General features: G+C 40.0%; 2 protein-coding genes across 8 annotated transcripts in view; both read right to left on the bottom strand.

Moving 5' to 3' along the window:
- LOC108550206 (prominin-like protein) overlaps positions 1 to 13,913 on the bottom strand; it is a 67,791-nt gene extending 53,878 nt beyond the window's left edge. For 6 of the 7 annotated variants that reach the window (XR_001890403.1, XM_017903888.1, XM_017903887.1 and 3 more), the window contains exon 1: positions 13,508 to 13,857. Coding sequence is in view for 6 of the 7 variants with exons in the window: in XM_017903888.1 (XP_017759377.1) it covers positions 13,508 to 13,835 (328 nt within the window). In the remaining variant the exon portion in view is untranslated. Of the gene's footprint in view, positions 1 to 13,507 lie in introns of all 7 variants that reach the window. The other variant, XM_017903885.1, reaches the window with a different exon arrangement.
- A 3,042-nt stretch (positions 13,914 to 16,955) lies between these two features.
- LOC108550153 (uncharacterized) overlaps positions 16,956 to 22,266 on the bottom strand; it is a 9,297-nt gene continuing 3,986 nt past the window's right edge. The window contains exons 3-11 of the mRNA XM_017903814.1: positions 21,906 to 22,032; positions 21,636 to 21,821; positions 21,370 to 21,548; positions 21,087 to 21,172; positions 20,805 to 21,024; positions 20,387 to 20,689; positions 20,063 to 20,245; positions 17,543 to 19,979; positions 16,956 to 17,146 (exon numbers count right to left, since the gene is read on the bottom strand). Coding sequence (XP_017759303.1) covers positions 17,011 to 17,146; positions 17,543 to 19,979; positions 20,063 to 20,245; positions 20,387 to 20,689; positions 20,805 to 21,024; positions 21,087 to 21,172; positions 21,370 to 21,548; positions 21,636 to 21,821; positions 21,906 to 22,032 — 3,857 coding nt within the window. The 3' untranslated portion in view covers positions 16,956 to 17,010. The remainder of the gene's footprint in view (positions 17,147 to 17,542; positions 19,980 to 20,062; positions 20,246 to 20,386; positions 20,690 to 20,804; positions 21,025 to 21,086; positions 21,173 to 21,369; positions 21,549 to 21,635; positions 21,822 to 21,905; positions 22,033 to 22,266) is intronic.

The raw sequence follows: 22,266 nt of genomic DNA, 5'->3' as shown, positions 1-22,266 counted from the left end.
TACCACTGATAGTTGAGCAAAGATTGCTCGAAGGCATCATCCTGCATAGCAACAGCGATCTGACTAAGAAAATAATTAAAAGAGATCAAAAAGGTTCTCTGACAGTCCCATATGCGAGACAAGGTTCTGTCAGACAGAATTTGGCCTATGAATCACCTAGCAGACCTAGACCAACTGGTCTGATCCCCTTCTTTCCACTTTTCATCTGACTAGCCTACCTTCTCCTGCCTAATATTAGACCAAGGATAGTCTGACGATAGGATAGTATCGACTGCTGGCTAGTAATTGGAACTATGGACCTTGGAGATATGCCTAACAATTCGAGACCGATTGGAGAACAGAGGTGTCGTTTTCATAGAACTTACAACCACGATTTCGTCGGCCTGACCCGCAGCAGGGCACAGATGGGGACAAGGAGCCAGGTCGCATGTAACGAAGCGAGATCATGGCGACAAAGAGGGACGTTAATGAGCCAGACGACAGTGGAATTGAATTCGACGCCATGCAAAGCGCACAAACGGACTTTTCCTCCATGACAAATTGCCATGGTACCCTGTCAAACGTTTCTTGCTCTTGCAACAGCCTCTGAAATTTAGGATCCGGGTTGATGTAGCTCCAACAGACAGAAATCGTTGCGTATGCGTACGTATGTACTATACTAACTACTGACCAGTACAAGGAATATAAATAATTAGTGGAAAATTGTATAAAATATTACAAAAATTCACAGACGTCCAAAAATCGCTGAGGGAACTTAAAAGATATTTAAAAAATTCGAGGAACTTTTGAAAAATATTATAAAAATTCACAAAGGTTCAGAAATTGATCAGATTATTTCAGAAAATTTATAATGATTCAAAACCTGGTTAAAATGTCAAAGAAATTTTTGAAAATATTATAAAAATTCACAAAGCTTCAGAAATTAGTCAATTTTCAGAGAGACTAACAAAATTCATGATGGCTTAAAAACTGGTCAAAGAAATTTCGAAAATGGTTAAAAAAATCCGCGGTCGTTTATAGATTGTTGAAACTGTTTCAGCGGAAGGCACCATGGAAATATCGCTTCGTTTAAGGACAAAGGTAGCAGAAAGCGCGCGTTCTGTCCGAGAATTCCCTCTCCGAGTGCGCTGAAGCCAGGGGCAGGCAAAAATATCCTTTTTGTTAACGCTCGTTGGATATTTCCCTCGCTAAATCCAACGTTTTTCTACGCGGTCGTGTTTCTTTCGCTGTAACAAACGAGCTTTGTTTCGTTCGTGCGAGTATAAATATATAAGTTCTGGCCGGGTGATTTTTAGCGCGGGTCTCGGCCAGATCCAGGCGAGTGCTTTCGTCAAAACGCTGTACATTTGCATATTAACCTGCCAACGATACCGATCTCGTCTTCGTTTAAAACACGAGTCCCTTGAAAAATCCTTGACCGACTTCTCTTACTAAATTCACCCCTGGCTCTTAAACATTTATCAAATACTCCATCTATGACTAGGTCAGAGTTAGCATACTTTCACAGAGTTTTGGCTCATGGCAATTAACAGATTACACGAATGAGAGACGACGTTGCCATTTGTTTGTCAATCGCTGATGATGAAATATACTAATTCGCAGCATCCGTATCCCTCAAAAGGCTTCACTTGAATATATTTACTATTAAAATCGTTCGATTTTAATTATACTATTAGCACAAAGATTTTAATATATTACAGTGTATGTACAGTATGTTGACCAATTGCTAGCAATGGTTCACGACGAAGCTTACTAGATTCGATGATCATGGATCAGTGATAGATCTCGGTGATCTAGTAGGAGTGTTGCGAATAATTCCATCTTACGGGAACGTAAACTATTTCGATCATGTGCCACGTGGGTAGATCCAGCAAGACCCACTTGTACCTCACGAACCGCGTCAAGGGCCCAGAAATTGCGAGCCTCTTGTCTAGACTGTATCAGCCCAATCTCTGCTAACTATCGCTGTAGGAGAGTTACTGAATCAGGATGACTGGACACACGAACCCTTTCTGAGTTTCAATGCCATACCTATCAATGCTGTCGACAATTGACTGTTGAATATTCCAAGCTAAAAATAAACCAGCAGTAATAATAGCACAGGTAGGACCGTGCAATAATAGCGATTACTATGAACATGTTAACGATGAGCCTATCACTGTTTCACTTTCGTTATTAATTTTTCCAATTATTAGCAATTTTTTGGTGATTAAGTAGAATTACAATAGAAAAATTCACCGAGTCTATGGAACCAAATTGAAGATGCATTATTATCTTCTTCCTCTCTAGAAAAATTCATAAAATCGACAAGGATCGATTTCGAGTTGGGGCAGGACAAGATCTCGAAGATTTAAAATGTCGAAAATCGTTCTCAAAAATTTCGAAAATGTTATTTACAAATGAGAAGGAAATTTAAAAGCCTAAATTTCGTTGTGCCGAGATGATTTTCTCAATAAGGGTTTCCCAAGCTTTCAAATTTCGAAAATCACTTCTAAGAATTTCAAGAATGCAACTTACGAATGGGCGGGAAATTTGAAAGATTCTAGAATTTTAAAAACCTAAATTTCGTTGTGTCGAGATGATTTTCTCAATAAGGGTTTCCCAAACTTTCAAATTTCGAAAATCACTCCCAAGAATTTCAAGAATGCAACTTACGAATGGGCGGGAAATTTGAAAGATTCTAGAATTTTAGATGTCTAAATTTCTGTCTTTTTGCAATTATTTTCTCAATCAAAATTTCCCAAGATTTTCGAAACGTCCTCTCCATCCTGAAAATTTTCGAAATTTGTCGAGATCCTCGTCTCGTCTGAAACGCAATCTAATAATTTAAGAAACCTCGAGGTAGCATTGCGAAAGAACGGAAAGCAGGTACGCAGACATCGATACTAAACTCGCAGGTATAAAATTATCCTGCGCAATTCGCACGAGTCGGCTTGAATTTATGTCACGGGGACATCAGCCTCCTGATCGATGCTGTCTCCACTCCTTCAGTCGTCAGAAATGCCTCTGATAAGCGGAACGGAAGTGTCGCAAGGCGAAAAATTCGATTGCCACAGAGAGAATCGGGCTTCTTTTTTCTCAGACGTTCTTTCCGAGGGCACTCTTCATCGTCCGGGAATTAACGCTCGTTATCCTTTCATCTTTCGAAGCGAAACTGAACTCGCCGGCTGAACTTTCAGCGTCTGCCTGAAATTCGCTAATTACCGAGTCGCCGGCCTGTCCGAGATTAAATTTTGCTTAACGACTGTGCAGCCGGTAAAATATCCCGTGTCTAATTAAAAGCCGTAGTCGTGTCGTTCTACGGTCTTTAACCGTGCCTTCCTGGGCTCGCGGGAATGTCCGATTTGGACGTGTCTCGCGACGAAAGAACAGGAACCGATCCTCCTCGCCTCGGAAATTTCCCTCGCGAGCTAAGGATTTTCACGCGAAAATCGTGGAACGGAAAGAAGAAAAGGAGATATATACCACGCCCTGGAACACGAGAAAATGAGAATTCTGCTAGACCTGACGTATCTCTCCCAACGATCCGCAGAACCTCAAGAGCCAGAGGCTTTGGCATATCTGTTATCGCATCGGAGAGGAAATGCGTGATACTGGCATCTGAAATGGGGAAAAGAAGCCGAGAAAATGGAGTATTACGAAGTTTAAACCTTCTAAACTGTTGTTTAAACATGATGAATAAAAATGAGTGGACCTGGTAAGGGATTATAATGTAAAGAAATAGTAGCCAGTGGAAACGGTGGAGAAACTGTATACATCCAGTTCGATCAAAGAAAACGAAATTTTTAACACTAAACGTACTTTACACATACCCGTTGACCCCTTATAAACGTTGATTTTTCCACAAAATTATTAATTTATTAAAAGAAATAATTCGCAACATTGATTTATAATAAAATAATCGAACATACTTCTGTTAAGGGATTATAATGGAAAGAAATAGTAGCCAGTGGAAATGATGGAGAAACTGTATACATCCAGTTCGATCAAGGAAAACGAAATTTTTAACACTAAACGTACTTTACACATACCCGTTGACCCCTTATAAACGTTGATTTTCCACAAAATTATTAATTTATTAAAAGAAATAATTCGCAACATAACTATTGATTTATAATAAAATAATCGAACATACTTTTGTTAAGGGATTATAATGGAAAGAAATAGTAGCCAGTGGAAACGGTGGAGAAACTGTATACATCCAGTTCGATCAAGCAAAACGAAATTTTTAACACTAAACGTACTTTACACATACCTGTTGACCCCTTATAAACGTTGATTTTTCCACAAAATTATTAATTTATTAAAAGAAATAATTCGCAACATAACTATTGATTTATAATAAAATAATCGAACATACTTTTGTTAAGGGATTATAATGGAAAGAAATAGTAGCCAGTGGAAATGGTGGAGAAACTGTATACGTACTTTTGTTAAGAAGTTATAATGCAATGAAATAGTAGCCAGTGGAAACGGTGGAGAAACTGTATAGATATTTAGGGCCACACAGGTAAAAAGACGTCTCCAGAAAACGGGAGACAAGAGACAAAACGCAGGGGAAGGAATCGATCCCTCATTTCTAGGATGTAAAGTTTATTTTAGTATTTAGTTTTTACTATAATAGGACTATACCAAGTTATTCGGCTAATGATCTATTACTGTATTAGCCCTGATCCATTATTTGCCAAAAATACAGATGGTAAGCTTCCACTTGCAATTTTCCTATGACGAAGAAACCCTCGAGTGCGAAGTTTTCCTAAATTTAATCCAAGGTTTCGCACCTGAAGAGAACAACGCGTGATTTTAGTCTACCAGCTGCCAATGCGTTAAAACACGACTGCAATTTAGCAGCAGGAGAGACACAGAACTCACAGATAGCGAATAAAATATCGCATCCACGATATATTTTATCTTCCTTATCATTCCTACTCTCTCTCTTGACTCTAATATAATTTCTAGAAGGGAAGCAAAATATTCCACTCTACCATAAAACTCTCTTATCCGAGCAGCCGGGTGTCTCAATTAATTCCGCGATTACAAATTGAAGAGCAGCATGTCGCAATTTGAAATAATTCTATTTTATTCGTTACTCGTGTTCCCTACATCTGCATATCGACCAGGAGCGAAACAAAACCTGAAATATCTCCTGAAATAATTACGCGATTTACCTGAATTTTTCGCAGTTTTCCTACAAGTATAGAATTCAACCAGGTGATCCGAAATTAAAAATCGGTGCAAAATATTCTACCATGTTTTACCACGAGTCTACTATATCCAGAAATTAATCACGTTGCCAAAAAAAATTCGAGTAATTAAAAAATTAAGAAAGAAAGATTGAAATGGCAGGAGTGGAGGAAATAAATCGAAAAGAGGGTAGAATTTCCATTAAGGACGAGGACAGGGAGACAGAAGAGGGATGGTGGTCGGTGAAAAACGAGAAAAATGTTAGACCAGCTGAAACCCGCAAGCGGAATAATAAATCAAACTTTCCGGACATGGATCCACCTTCAATTTAATTTTTACATCGGTCTGCAGCCAAGTTTCGCGAGGAACGGGGCTCCAGAATGTTAATGCGGTTCCCTGGCTGCGTTTCTTCTGTTTGGCCTGTATGAGCCGCCATTTACTCCTGTCTCGCACGTGTGAACCTCTCAGAGGGGTTCCGAACCCTCGAATCGGTCCAGTTGTCCTAACCACCGGTGTCCACCGACTGGCTAATGCTCTCTGGTTTTCCCAGAGGGTGCCTGGCGAAGATTTCAGACCTCTAAATATCGTTCTCATTCGAAACTAATTATTTCTTCCCTTTTCTCGAATATTAAAGAATACTTGGACCCATATAATACTTACAGCGATGATTCGTGATTGGCAAAATTGAAAATTGGGAAATAAAATCGCATAAGAGTTGCATTCGAGTGCAAGGGTTAACCCATTACGAATTCTACGAATTCTAGGGAAATTTCGCAGCCTCGAGTCAGCTCTTCGACTCTTAACGATGAAGCTTGGAATAAATCTGAATTTACCGAAAATTTTTAGCTAACTGAGCTATCAGCAGCCAAAAAGTGCATTGTCCTTAGCTCGTTATCTTCACTCCCGTCCAAGGAGCAAGCGACCTAACGATAAGATACCTCGTACAACATCAGCGAATAATCTCCAGGAAACGAGGCGAAATTGGAACGAGCAATACAAACACCCATACCCAGCATGATCCGGTGCTTATTTGAAAAAGTTCGCGCCGCCATTCGCGTATCGATAAATAGATAAACGGATCCAGATCGCGGCTAGGAAACCCCGTTACTCTGCAAGCGATTTCCCAGTGATTCATCGAGTAAACCAGATTAACGCGTTTAACCGCACAAAAAAACGCGGAGATAAGCAAACTTCCAGGAGCAGCGTGTGTGCACGAGTTCCTGCTTCCACGTTATCGGTTCGCCGGTTTCTCCCGAGCGAATTTAGATTTTTAAATTTTCCACCTAAGCCTCCGTCAGCCATTCTTCGGCCAAAGGATAATCGCATTTTTCGGTATTTTTCGGCCAATCTTATCGCCGGGACAACTAACATGATAAGCGGAGTGGCTGACAAGTGTCTTTGTCGAGCTGTGAAGTTTGTTGACCGTGTAAACTCACTGTCTCTGCCGTTCAGAGACTCGTTCCCTAGCGTTCGAGTCTCCTGGCACGCGTTGGTCTCTGCGAGACTCGCATACCTCACGCATATGTCATTCGAGGCATGATAACGAACGAATATTACCCCACACGCTGATCAAACAACGTGCTTCGAGAATTATTATTGCGGGTTTGTAAGCGAATCGTATAACTAAATCGGATCGTTGCGAAATAGCGTGTCGTGGTTTGGAGTTTGAAGGTTGTTGGAAATGAGAGATCGGAGTTAATTGTCTAGTGTTCTGTTACGTGATAGTGTAACTTAGAATTTACATTGGAATATACTGAATGACGGAGATGATGAGTATTAGTGTGTTTGACATGAGCAATATTTAACGTGGTTCTATCTGTGTAACGTAGGATACAGATTTTATCTGCGTAAGACGTGAAGTGTAAGTGTAAACACGGTTGGTAGGTTGATTTATACACGCGGAAGAAATATTTGGAAGAATTTTTATCTCCTAGGAGGATATGATCTTATTAATCATTCTCTATGTATTATGCGAAATTGTAGAAGAAATTACGCGTACGTATATTTTTTAAATATTTGGATTAATTTTTCATTCTATTCAAGGGAAAAAATTCCAACGCGGTAACCCATCTTTCTATGAGTCTCAGCAAAGTGATGCTTAACCCAAAAGAGCAATCAACGACTAGATTCCAGATAGCTACTTTGTACTCGAATTGACTGTTTTTTAATAAAATATACAAAGACCCATAGTAATGTAATTTTTACTAACTATTGCAACTCTTAGCGAATAAATGCATAAATAATAAATGATTAATATGTCGCGCCAGATATGAAAGGCGACTCGATTTTTCGCTATCTTGACATCAAAAGATGCACTTTAATTCGAGGATATTCGACATGACAGGGGCACATCCTAGCATCGTTACTCTCTTTCAAAGCCACGTGTGCCTTTCCGTGGAACAGGAAACACCAGATTGACGATGGCCTTTGTGCGAGGAACGAGATCGATAACGCGTGTACCATTGCCATTCAGAACGATCGCTCGAATTCAATGGCCACTACGTAACGATTCTTCGTGGAAAACGCTAATAAAATCGGATCGAACAAACATCAATGGACTGCGAGAATGGTATTAAAATCGGCGAATTTCTGTACAATTTTACGACGTTCCAACGATTGGATTACCGTCATTGAAATTCCTTTATTGCAAAAATGAACGTAGAAATAAATTCAAAAATGTATCATACTAAGTCGCTCAAACTAATTCGATATAAAAATGGATACAGATCTTCTGGAATTTTTTTTTTCGAAAATAGATCGATCCTCCGATTTCGTATTCCGTATGCAAATGGACCTACAGAATGCTATGCACCCCATAAAATTTAAATCGAGATTGACTATCAGCAAAACAGAGCTTTTTTGAAGAGTTATGACGAATTTCTAGTGACTATTTAGTAACTATTTGGTAACTTTTCAATGTCGACGTTATTGCTGGATGAGTGTGACTTCCACGTACCTATGAAGCATGATTCGCAACACCTGTCGAAATATAGGTGAATCAGAAGTGGATAGATTAAGCAGGTAATTCGAATAATCGGAACGATTATGAAGAAATTCCTCGATCGTCATCAGATCTCGATGACTATTTCGCACTATCTCACGAGATTACATCGGTTCGTTGAATATGCGAAAATTGGACGGTTCGCACTTTTCCCGAGGATCAGGAGCGAGCAGAAGATGCAAAGACATAACGGAGAGTCACGAAAGAAGAAGAAGCGAAGCGAAACGACACTTGTTCGCCTCATAAAACAATAACTGCTAATAAGACGCAATTGTTCGTGGCACGGAAGTAATAGAAGCATCTCGGAGAGGCCAATAAAGCTTCTGATCCGTTTGTCTCTACCGAAACGATGAGGTGCATATTGGCTGCTCGCGAAATTTTGCTCTGTCGATAACAGATTGCGCATTATGAGACGAGTGAGGGAAGCGACGAGATAAGTTATGTGAGAGAAAAGAAAATAAATGAAATGAAATTAAATTAAACGAAGAAGGAAAATCGGGAATTATTCGTGAAAAATACTCCTCGTGGACAACCGAGTATGAAAATCGGCACCTTTCGTAATACTGCAAATTACCAATTACGAGACGAGAGAGAAGAAAGTCGAGATGAGTGACGATGTCAGCCAGAAAGAAGAAAATACATAAATAAAATTAAATTAAAAAAGAAAATCGGGAATTATTTGCAAAGAATACTCTTCGTGGACAACCGTGCAGAAAATCGGCATCTTTCATAATACTGCAGATTACTGATTATGAAACGAATGAGCAAAGGGACGAAATAAGTTATGCGAGAAAAAAGAAAATAAATTAAAATAAATTAAATTAAATTAAGAAGAAAAATCGGAACCTTTCGTAATACTGCAAATTACCGATTATAAGACGAGAGGGAAGAAAGTCGACACGAGTGATGATGTGAGTCAGAAAGAAGAAGATAGATAAATAAAATTAAATTCAAAAAGGAAAATCAGGACAACCGTGGACAACCGCGCAGAAAATAGGCATCTTTCATAATACTGCAGATTACCGATTACGAGACGAGTGAGGAAAAAATCGAGATGACTGATGTGAGCGCGAAACAGGGGAATAAATAAATGAAATTAAAAAGGAAAATCAGGAATTATTCGCGAGGAATACTTTTCGTGAACAACCGAGCAGAAAATCGGCACCTTTCGCAACATTGCAGATTACCGATCACGAGACGCATGAAAGAAAAGACGAGACGAGTGCAACGAGCGAGAAATAGGAAAATAAGTAAATAAAATTAAGAAAATAAGAAAAGGAAAATCGGGCATTATTCGCGAAGAATGCTCGTCGTGGACAACCGAGCAGAAAATCGGCTTCTTTCGGCGTTCATCTGAGAACGATTCGAGCGTGGATCCGCTCTCGTAATTTCTGCGATTCGCCCAGCGAGCCGCGGCTTCCTGCGCTCGTAAATCCACAAGTGAATAGACATTTTTCCACTGGTAAATAGAAAACCGATCGCATAAATCTTATCTACCGAATGGTACGTTTCAGATAAATTATCCCATAGATAAAACAAAATACGCATATACTCCCCACTTCTGTCCTTTATCTAACGATTAATATCGCATCATCTATGGATCAGTAGATAATTAACTCCCCCTTCAAATATACATTTTCCTGCACAAACACAAATATATATTTAACTACTACTTCTCAGAGTCGTCTGCGTGCTTGCACACATTTAAATGTCCTTCTTTTTCAGAAAAATTCCTATTTTCTCCAACGGCGTTTTAAATGAATTTTTTCCCTCTATAAAAGATCACGAAAATCCTCGGTATTACAATTTTTATACGATCCATGTTTAACCCTTTCATCCCTAATATTAATTTAACCCCGCCTAATCTCCATTTTCCACTGGATTAATCTCCATTTTATATTTAATTCCAGAAATAACGCAATTCGCTGGTGTTTTATTACAACGTGGTGTAGTTACTAGCTTATTTTATTTCTCTATTTCTTCCATGGGATATTATAATTTCAGAATTTTATCTGGACATCTAATGCGACCAGTCTGCAGAGTCCTATTTAACGATGGCTACTCGCTCGAGATTGCAACGAAAGGGTTAATGTAGAGTAATGCGTGACGCGATCAAGTTGAAAGTTACTATGCACCAATAACAATGTTGCATCTATGCACTCGACTAATGACAATTACCTATCTCTTTCACAACGGAAGTTCTATTTATAAAATTACTAACGATAGCCGGTAAACGGTGTCCTTATCTACAATACATGATCGATTAATTTTGCTCTTGTAAAGATAATTGAACACTTGAATATTTTAGAAGGTAACTCGATACTTTAAGAAAATAAATAAATTCTGCCGCATACTGTCGTGTTTTTATTATGCCTGTATAATTATCTCGACATTCCTTTTTCTATTCCTTCTTCTACGAATTTGCAAGAAATTTGCGAAATTTGCAAAATTTGCGTTCTTCTATAACACCGAGTATAAGTTGAATGATATATTGAAAAATTAATACTGCTACCAAATTGCTATAACTTTTTCTTTTTAGTCCGCGTTATCGTTTGAAATTCGAATTTTGGAACGAAATTTCAAAATTATCCGGTTTTATTGGTAGTTGTTATTTCTCGAGATAAATTTTAGGTTGCCTATACCCGATTGTGAAAAATATAGGTTTTACTGGAGAAACAAGTATATGCTATTCAAAGAAATTTAATTTCGGAGATGAACGTGTTTCGAGACGAATTAATCGAGCTACGTGACGTCGTTAATCGAAATTTGAAGAGAAAATTGAAAGCACGAGCCAAGTACGTGCTTTCCACTTCTCTGATTTCAGATTGCAATTTTTGCACGAGTAGCTAGCTATCTTCCACCTCGAAGTGATCATCGAGAGTGGGGCAAATTGTATGTCCCAGATTACGAGTGTTCCTTCATTTTGGATATTCCTCGAGTATTCGATAAAAATGAAACAGCAAAAATGACTTTATCTCGGAATTTGTACTTTTTAAAATTCCGAACGAAAAACCGGGTCTAAACTACCAACCACTTATGGTTTATCTCATAAACACACGTGTTAAAATTAATACGTATCTGTCTCCTAGATATGGCGAATGTTATGAAAGAAACTGTATACCTGATCTACCTAACACTATTAGTATAATAATACACTGTTAGTACACTCGATTAAAATTTGATAGGATAGCATCACTAATTTAGTAGAAAATAAATGACGGAATATAAAATTTTATTGCAAAAATAAATATAAATCGCGAATTTATTTTAAAATATTTTAATTAAAAAAATAAAACAAATCAAAGAGCCAGGAATTCGAAAGAATTCTCGAATTAAATATTCTAATATAACCTTTATCCCGCAAAATTAAAATGGTACCGGGAACGCTTGATATTTTGCAACTATGCGTTAACACTAGAATCTGGGGAATTTTATCCTGCCCGGAACCCCGCTAGGGGTCGCGTTAATAGCGCACGATTATTCTCGCTTTCGCGAACGATTTTAAAAAATCCGTCTACTAGATACCATCTTTTTCTTGTTATCTTTAATAAACTTTTTAATTGGCTCCGAAATCAATTAACTATTTCCACAGCGAAACTCTGAAACCATTATAAAAATATAAAAAAGAAACACCACCGTTCTACTCTAATTAATATAAATTAATTGAAAAACAAAATGGGCAATAACGATAAAAGTATTCTATTCCATTCTATTTCATATATCAATAACAGAATCAATATCAAACCGCAAATAAGATTTATTCCAATATATTCTTCCAATTATATTATACCTCACACAAACTATAACTCAGCCACGATTAAGCTACACTATACTCTCCCAGTCCAGATAAAACTACAAAATTTTACACGCATAATACACCGAAATATCTCAACCGATGAAGCAGCAAAATTCTAAGAACGATTGCAGCGAGTAGAGAAAAAAAAAAATGAAAAAATAAAGGTAAAAATGACCATATCCGGGGTTCCAGTGTTAATCGATACACGTTTGGTCCCTTGGCCAAGTGGAGCCCAGATTTCTCTTCCGAATCGAAAGCATGGCGGTTACCAAGAAAGAAAGAGACGAAAAAGCGTTTCGGAAGACACGAGAGGGGAAGAGAGAGAAAGAGAGAGAGAGAGAGAGAGAGAGAGAGAGAGAGAGAGAGAGAGGAGTGAACGCGCGAGCACAGCAGACGGCGATGCCAGGTCCATTGGCCGATGACGTACGCTTGTTATCAACTTCCTGCTAGAATTGATATAGATGCGCGGGCCCTGTTCCTACGTTAAACGCGACGAAAGGGTCGTTGATCCGGATAGTTCAGCAAGTTATCGTCTTTTTCAACAATCGCCGCTGTTTCGCGTGGGAATTCGTAAACGCCGCCTCTCAAACTCCGTTGACTCGTGAAAAAGTGGATTTTTCCAATTCGCGGTCAATCGAGGCGAACGAGACTGATTGATACCGCCACGATGGAAATTAAGAAAAAACGACGAAGTAACGAACGTACTGCGTGGGTATTTTCAAACGATACTTCTGGAAAAATATAACTGCCGAATTGCTTCGGTTTCTTAGTTAAATTAAAATTTTTTAATAATAGAATGTAAGGAATGAAAGAATATTTCAAATTTCTAGAACAATTTAAATATGGATGCCAAAAGGAATTCCGACAGGTTAGAATACGCAAATATTTTCGAGGTTAAGAGAGGGCACGGTAGAGGTTCGTGTTTTGACCGTGAAAGACCGTTGGATAGTTTTCCTTCCTTTCACTTTTCGGCGAACTAGCTTCTCATCGGTCAGACACCTATGCAAAGGTCTATAACGTTTCGATGATAAACATAAGCGGACTGAATGGACTTACTGATAACAAAACATCGCGCGATGGTCGACCTGTAAAAGCAATCTCGTAATCCCGCGTTAGAATAACATAAACTAGACGAAAGAGAAACTCCTTTCCGACGTGTATATGTATACACTGGCGTTTTCAAAAGAAATCACGTTCCACTGACCACACGAAGCCATATACACGTTCGAACGGGACGTATCCACGGGGCATGAGACTCGCACGGAAAATGATTCTAATAGTATCCTATACTGTAACGTATTCCGAGCCGTATCCTATTACTATTCCGATGCTAACCCCACGAATGAATCTAATTTCACCGCATATAATTCTTTTATTTTTTTGACAGTGATCTGTTTACTAACAAGCAGCCGGCCATTTTCAAGCGCGCGGTACAGGGCGTAACCAAAGCCGCGGAAAAGCTGTCCCTAACCCTACCTACAGTATAACCTGTTGTAAGGAAATTTTCCAAGAATATTGTGACTCACCCTCGGGATATGCTTGCTTGCTCTGCACGAAGTCGATGAACATGTTGGTCACGTTGTACAGCTGGCCCATGCCCTTGGGGTTGAACTTCGTGGTGGCGTTGTAGAGCAGCTTGGTCGTGTTCATTGTCGTGTAGTTGAGACTCTGCGATGCCATGATATCATTCAGCTGCCGGTCCAGATCCTCGCTGATCACACGCATCCGATTTGTCAGTGTCTCCTGGCAGCGAACTGGACACGACACCAGAAGAACAAAGAGCAGACACAGGACCGTGAATCCATAATGCACCACGGCACTCGGCCGAAAACCACAAAACAGAACGAAAGTCATGACAGCGACTTGCGCCGGGGACGCGTCGCTACGGACTGATGCTCTGGCTCGTTTCGGAGGCACGCGGAACCGAACCATCCCCACTCCGACGCCCATTGCCGTGTGCGTTCGGGCTTGCTCAGTAGTTCTCGTTCGCTCGTTCCTATCGTTCATCGACCTTTCGCAGTAAATATTCTTTATCTATTTTCGATACTTTTAATAGTATTTTAAATTAATTTCGATGTGGTAATCGATTGTAATATATTTTTTAAATACAATATTCGCCGATCTTTCTCCTGAAGCCGAATTTTAATTCCTGGCGTTCCTGGTCCACGTGTTCCCATAAGTCACCGTAAAAACGAATGAATAATGTTCTGAGAATTACTGACATAATTCGTACGATTTTTTATCGAACTAAGGTTAAATGTAATTCGATACTACGTATTTCGTTATGTTTAAACTTTATAATAACGTAATATGGATATTTTTAGTGGTTATAAGAATTGATTTCCGCGTTTCCGCGTGATTGGCTGAACCTCGCGAGCCCGGAGAACGGACCAATCAGCGTTCAGAACTTCCCCCGCAAATTTGAAATGCGCGTCCGTGTTCCCTTAGCGCGAAAGATTGCGTTTTAATTAAACATGGTGTCACGGACATGATACAACGATTGTTTTTCTACGGTAATTGCGCCGACAGAAGGAAAAGCAACGGCAAATTAACGTGAGAATCGTGACGAAAGATGCACCACGTTTCTTACGTCATTTAATTGACTTGATGCAACGCTTCGAGATGATCTCCGTTTAGAAGTCTTTCGTAAACGCTGGTTCAAAGCACGCTGTTTATTCTCGCCACTCTCATGTTTCAATTTCTAAAATTTAATATCGGAGTCATTCAAAAATATTTCTCCACTGAATAAGCTACCTTTGTTAATTTCCTCTTCCACTTTTATATCTTCAAACACGTGTTTGTAATTTTTTATGAGTAATCCAGGCTCTGATAACAGGAAAGAATCAATCGATATGATGCTGTCGATCGATGAGTAGTCAATATGTCTAGTCTTCCAAGTACAATCTCATTCCACTATTAATCAATAAATTTGCAAGATAAACTTTTCAAATCTCTTACCCTGAGATCTTTATCGATGGAAATACACCTGACACGAGGTATTACGAAACATGAACGTGAAATTCCCGATTCTTGATAAGCATCGTTAATATTATTCCTAATTCCTTACACTCGTAACACAGTTCAATTTAATATCTATCCATTTTTCGGATCAGTCTCGATATCTTCGCAGATTCCGATCATGTAAACGTTGAATTTTCTAAGAAGAGAAAGAATTTCACGTAAATCGTGGTAGAATCGAATCCTGGAAATCATTGCAGCTGCGATCGGCTCTTTTTATTCGTGTCAATCCATACCAGTCTGACCAAGCTTTCACGAAGAGATCCACTTTTGTGGACTAGTTTAATCGAAGAACCAAAAAAAGTAAAAGGGAGAAAGAAAAAAAGGAAACACTACCGGGAAAAAGTTATTCCCTGTAATTAAGAAGAAAGTCCCGTGGAATTAGCAAACGAAATCCAACGAATGCCGGTTCTCGGTCGCGCGAAACGATTGCTGGTAATGTTATCGCAATTTTTACGACACGCTTTTTATTGTCAGCGACAATAAACGGTCACGTTTTATTGTATAGTATAACGGGTGTTGCGATTGAAACAAGTCGTTTGAACGGACTGGTTTGGTCAAACCGAGTTCCCATCGTTTCTCATCACTGAGCTCGGTTAACACGTAGCAAACCACAGAAACATTGGATCCAGGTCGTGACATCGAAAACTGCGTTTCGATCGGCTGTTGCCTCTGTTCTCTGGTGACCCGGAAACCACTACCTAGCGGCCACTTAAACCGAGCATCTGCTTTTAGCCATAAGGCGTTGAAAATGGCGAATGTGCATAAGAAACGATACAACTTCTTGCATGGTACGTCAACTCTTCGTTAAAAATTTTGTCTCCGTACTTCCTCGTTAATTTTTACCCGAAAAGCATGCATTTTGCTCGACTGCACGTTGCGGGTCAGGAAATACCGATGCTTTCTTACTCGTTGACGAGGAAAATTTCGATTCTCGAAGGTTTGATGAAATTCGGGGAAAATGTAGAATGCTTCTTCTAAAAGGATAAGAGCTTGGAGCATTCGGCTGTTCGAGGTAAGAACTTTCCAAGTGGAGCTTACAAGCTGAATAGCTGAGCAGGCAGGGTTCAACGTTTCGTGTAATGGCATGTTAAAAATCGAATTTCCTTGGAGATGCGAAACAGGCTGCTGCTCGTGTAATTCACTTGGCCAGATTTACTTGCCAATGGCTTCCTGGGATTTTCTTGCTCCAACCACGGGCCACGAAATTCGTCGGCGAATGTTCCACTGAACGTCGAAGATTTTGATCGAGTTAGATTTAATAAATCCATACCGGAGATCCACGCAAGTAACATTGCGATCGTGTTTAATAATCTTCGTCTACAAATGTGTTTTACAAGTGGGAAAGAGGGAACAACCTGTAGAGGAAACATTCGGTTCGCTTAGGCTATTCTACTTTCGTAATACTATTCCGGTGCTGATCGAGAAACAACGCGAGGATCGATACTTACTAGCTGAAAGAGGGCAGTTTCTTATTCTAAAGAACACTTCGCATGGATAAGGCGAAGATGCGTCGCTAATGGTGCAATTAAAATTACTGGTGTAGACAGGCGGCATATGAAACGCAGTGACACGGGGAACTGCATCTGAAAATAGTGCCGGAGTGGTTCCAGGCGGCATAGTGAGACGGTTTAAAATTGGCATAAAACTAGGCTACATTCCATCCAACCCTTCAGAAACGTTCTAACGCGTGCAATCATTGTGCAATACGAGCTCGTCGTGTGCATCGTTCTGTTTATAAATAAGCGTGGCTTGCACACTATAAACAATATCTTATCGGTGCTCGATCTCAGGACTTACGGCTAAATAACCATCGGTCTTTTACGCAGTGAGGATATTTCTAAGAGAACAATAAATACTAACGTTGCGAAGATCTATATCTAAAATTAAGTTAATTGTTTCTCTAACTCGAGGATTACGCAATGGTGAACGAAGCTGAACGTTTGTTTGGTGGATTTGGAATTAAGAATTAAGAATGCTACCGAGGAATGGGATTATACGTAGGGGGACTTTAGGTAGCGTAATTTCTCAGCTTCATAGGCTTAGGCAATTCCTTGGCGGCGGTGGATTTGTCCGATGGGATTTTTGGCATCTCCATAGCTGACGGCAAGCTCGAGTCTTCCTGTGGATTCAGCCAGTGACTTGTTCTGGAAACACGAGGAAAAGATAAGTCTGGACCCGTTTCCTGAGAAATCTTTCGAGCAAGCACCTCGGTGTATCTTTAAATTCAAGAGTGGTTTCGCTCGTATCGCAGGGGAAGATTCGAGGAGAATCGCAATTTCCGACGATTCAAGATGTGAAACAGTTCGAAGATACAAAAGATAGCGACAGTTTAATCGCGTTACTCTGCTCTATCAGAAGAGAAATACAAAAATGAGAAAACCCTGTCTGATCATCTACGAAAAATATTGCTGATATCTAATGTACACATTATTTGAGATAAAGTTTTGTCATTTTATAGCAACGAAGATAGAGAAAATTCCACGTATATTCCTGCACCGTATTGGAGAAGAGGACAATCATAGAGAAGCAATGAAAGATACCTGTAGCCCGACGCAACACCTTCAATTTCTCTGGAGAAAGCTTCATCGAAGCTTTGATCCATATCATCGCCTGTTATAGTATCAGACAACTCATTTCTCGTTTCATTCATTGTTTCCTTGTTTGTACTGTTCTGATTTCTTGATTCGATAAGCTGTTGATTCCTCATGGAAGTGTCGATAAGGGTTTCGTCGATCAATACCTCGTCAGTAGATGTCTTATGTCTCTGTTCGACATTATACGCCCCTTTCTGATCGTCTGGCTTATCTGGATATCGATGCAACACGTTCTTTTCGTAGTAATACTGACCAGGTTTCCTCACTCTACTGTTGCCGGCCTGAACAGCCAATGGTTTGGGAATTTCGCTGGTAACTCGGTTCTCAAGTTTGTCGATATCGTGTCCGGTTTGACTCATCGTTTCCGAAGGCTCCGTGACAATTGTTACACTGTGTATCTTCGATGGCTTAGATTGTGCGAGAGTGTGATAAGAATTTTCAGGTATGTAACTAGACTGATAATCGTTCTGTGCAGGCTTGTAAATAGGAGTCGAGTGAAGCGCGATATTGTAATCGCTCGTGCTATAAAATCCGCTTGTATCTTTATTGGATTCGTCATATATTGGAGTAGGTCTTGCAGAGGAGCTCACATAAACACTGTTGGGATTAACAGTGCCTTCTTTCTCAGTTTCGCTTACAGTAAGTTTACCAGGAAGTTCGGTTTGATAACTTGCACCGTAATTAGTGAACCAATCATTGGAGCTAGCTTGGATAGGTTTCTTATTAAGTCCCGCCTGATAAGGAGGTCTACTCGAATATTGCTGATTATTCGCATTGTTTCCTGTCTTCTTATCGAAAGAAACGCTGGGCCAAGTGGTGTATCTGTCTTCGGATTCCTTTAAATAACCCTGTTGAGGCAATGGACTGGTAGGTCTGTTTGTATAATCTTGCGAGATTCCATAACCAGCATTACTCGGTTGATTAACCAAACTTGGTGGTCGATATTGTAATTTCTGCCAAATATTTGTCCCGTACCCTTGATTCTCATGCAACTGCTCTGATGAGCTGTAAGGAGGTCTAGACGGTGGACGATTATGATACTGTGATTCAGGCCAGGAAGTTGGTCTAGTTCCATGGTCCTGTGGTTTGTAATTTATCGTATAATCATCCACATTCTGAGCAGGTTGCTGCGTAGTTGGTTTTTGAAAATTGGTGTAGTAGGTATACAAAGTCGGCCTGGGACTGGTTCCGGGGAAACTCTCGAAGACCACATCGTTAGGTATGTAACCTGGTTGGAATCCTTGACTTAAGGGATTTGGATTATTTGGATCGTCGAATGTATAAGGAATATAAGGACGACCGATATAGTTTACCGGTGAATGTGTCGTTGATATGGGTTTTGTTTGTGGCGAATAGATTGGGATCCGTAACGATTCTTGAAGGGCTGGCTTCGCCCGTGTTTGTTGGTTCAGTGAAGGATTTATTTTGATGCTGGACCCATAAATGGCATCGTTTACGAAAACTGGAGAGTTAATGGCATTATTTTGTACAACTATGGTAACGTTATCCGAAGGACCAAGAGGTTTCTTCACAACGATCCTGTTTTGCTGATGGATACTTACTTTTGGAGGATTTAAATTAAGAGGCACGTTTATTCGTTTCTCCTTAGGGCTTTCAGAAGACGAAGTAGGCTTTGGAGTGCTCACGCTAGATGAAGTAATTTTCTGCTTTATTTTATCTAAGATCCCAAGTCCTTTGAAACGTGGTGGTCTCTCTGCCCAGAAGTCTAAATTCAACTGACCAATAGCCGGGTCGTTGCAAGATAATCGTTGATTCTTCATGGTATCCTGTGTCAAAAAGACGAATGGTTGAAGAGTTTCGATGTTATCCATCGTTGCGCAGAGAACTTGAGCCAAAGTAACTCGTCTAATTTGCTGAAGTTGACCAGGTGTAAAGGTGCTTTCTTGTCCAGAATTTTCGTACCAGAATCTGTCCCCTCGGCGACTATTACTGAATTGTTGGCCAATTATACAAGCAAAAGTGGGACCAACCAAACCACCCTTCACTGATTTTTCTGCCAGCCCAGCAGTGAATAAATCAATATCCTCTACTGATGAATAAACTAATCGAAACCTCCTGGCCGTGGATGGTGGCATTACTTTATCCAAATCATCAAAGTCTCTTATGCGAGATAAAGCACAAGGTTCTCGCCATTGGACGTATGGAGGAATTCCGTGATCTCTGCCTCGTTGAATGTTGATAGAGGCTAGATCCATTCCGAAAGGAAAGTTCGGAGTTTGGAAAAGGTGGTTGGTTAGCTCTTCGGTTATATGCTCGTCTCTTCTTTGGGCACGCTGATTAATTAGGCCAAGAAGGAGACGATCTACCGATCCTGCTGTTTCTAAGTTTACAGGATTAGTGAACTCATTATGGATGGAGACATCTGTAAATTGAAGTAATTATGGAATGTTTTATATATTACAGTGTACTTTGCAGTATTCTAAGAATTTTTCTATGAATACTAACTATTGAAGATAGGTTGGTGATCACTGTCGAACCGAATAAAGCTGTGTTGAACTAGGGAATGCCCAAAGCGATAGGCAGCCGTAGAAAATGCGTTGGCGATAGTTGGATTCACAGTTGGATCGTAGCCTTCGTAGTAGCCTTTCTTCAGAAGTTCGAGGTCGAATATTTTCATCACGTCTTGACCTGGAATGTTCCAATTTCAATTAATTCTATTTTTAAATTCTCCTTTGATTTCAATTGATTCTGAACGCCGATAATGATATAACGATAGCAGGAACAAACGTCGCTCGAGTAATTTCATCTGAATTTAAACGTTCAATTTACCAAGAACAATAGGCAGGAACTCTCTGTAGGTGATGTGTTGGACAATAGCTCCAACGATCCTCCGTGATTCTTGAAATAGTTTCTCGTCACTCCAATGAGCATTCAACGCAGCAAGTTTCGTAGCTACCCTATTGTGAAGCCTCAAAAAAACCACGTGAAGAGAAGTGAGTGCAGGTTGCTCCCCAAGTCGGCCATCGCCAGCTCTAAAGCAGCTCGTGGATAACGATCCATGTCTGCAGAGATCGGAATGCAGTTTCGGTAGTACTGGTCTCTGTGACTGAATCCTTCCATACTGCAGTAGACCTGCGAATACAATAATATCCTCTGACTAGTACAATATATTCTATAAAAGATACAATATCTCAAGGTACAAAGCATTCTCTTCGAATAAATGTTTCGACAAAATATTCCGTCTCACCGTTTCGGAATAATCGTAGACTGTCTGTTTGAAAAGCGTTGCTGCTATATACCGGTGAAGCATCCAGATAACTTGTCACTTGCGATAATTGTTCCCTGGGGCCGAATTCGCAGTTTTCTTTCGGTGCTGGACCACTTCGAACAAATTCTAGACATCTAACTCCCAGAGGACCGAAGAAACTGTCTTGCGAAGTTACTGATATAGGTAGACACTCGGGATGCTACAAAGATACATTTTATTTCTGTATTAAATGGAAGAAGATCGGGTAATGATAATATTTACCATGAACTCCGGTGGTTGAAAACCAGAGCCAAACTTCAGGCAACATTGCGGTATACTGCCATTAAATCCTCTACTTTGTCCAGTAGCTAATGGAAATATGAGATTCAGATGCTTTTATCTTGATATACAATATTAATTACTGATTGTAATTAGCAAAGTGAAATATTAAACTTGTAAACGTCTATATAATCAGAATTACAGAGACCCTATACGTATTAATTCCCTGTCACTATCTGACACGAATAAATTTTAATAAAGAGTGGCATTATGAAAGAATTCGCACCTGTCAAATCGTGGTCGACAAACTGCCCCCATTGCATTAGCATATGCGTAACAGATTCAAGAGGAACATCTCTGTCCTCGTGGATCACCGTGGTCACTTGTCTCGCACTGGGTAGTGGTCTACCGGTTACCGATTTCCTCGCGCTTTGAATTCCATCATCGTAGACCGGAAGCAAGAACCTGACAAACATTCCGCAAATTCATCAAGCAATGTTCAGCGAGAGTTGTCTGGAAGATCACGCGAAATCGTTCCATTTGACGAATCACCTTTGCATAGGAGACATGGCAGAGCCCCACCATAGATTCTGCAGGTTATTGCAGCTTCCATCGGAGGTTCTGTATCTCAAACTAGCCGCTGGACAGTTGGGAACTCCTCTGTTTGGGCAACTACGTTGAAGTGGATTGCTTTGACTCCGACGAGAGAGGAGCGAGTCTGTCGGGATATTTGGGAACCTTGAGCAAACAGGCCGGAGAAATTTCGAGATTAAATAAGAGCGCAAAGTTGCGGAAGAGAATAAGTAAAGACGGAGCTCTTACTTTCTTCTGAACATCGCGGTGCTCTGAAGAACGGCGAACCCGTACTTGGCTAGAGTTCTTGCCTCTTCTGTCTGGTCGTTGAAAATTGCCACGTGCCTCGCAGGGTTGTCGGAATCGAGATAAAGACCTGCGAAATTTTAACGTTGTGCTTAAATTTCAACAATTTCAGGTTGTTCGAGGATTTGTAACGAGTGATTATTTTGGGAGCTACATGGTCGGTAACGTTGCTTTAATTGCAGAATAAAGGAAGATTCTAAACAGAAGTTTCGAAGCCTGAACCCAGAATTACCATTTAAAATATATACATTGATCATTAAAAATTAATTATTTATTTTAAAATGAATATATCTATCCATTTCCC

Source organism: Eufriesea mexicana, unplaced genomic scaffold (assembly GCF_001483705.2).
Source record: "Eufriesea mexicana isolate 0111107269 unplaced genomic scaffold, ASM148370v2 scaffold2551, whole genome shotgun sequence".
Classification (NCBI taxonomy): domain Eukaryota; kingdom Metazoa; phylum Arthropoda; class Insecta; order Hymenoptera; family Apidae; genus Eufriesea; species Eufriesea mexicana.
This window is presented reverse-complemented; position numbering and strand designations above follow the sequence as displayed.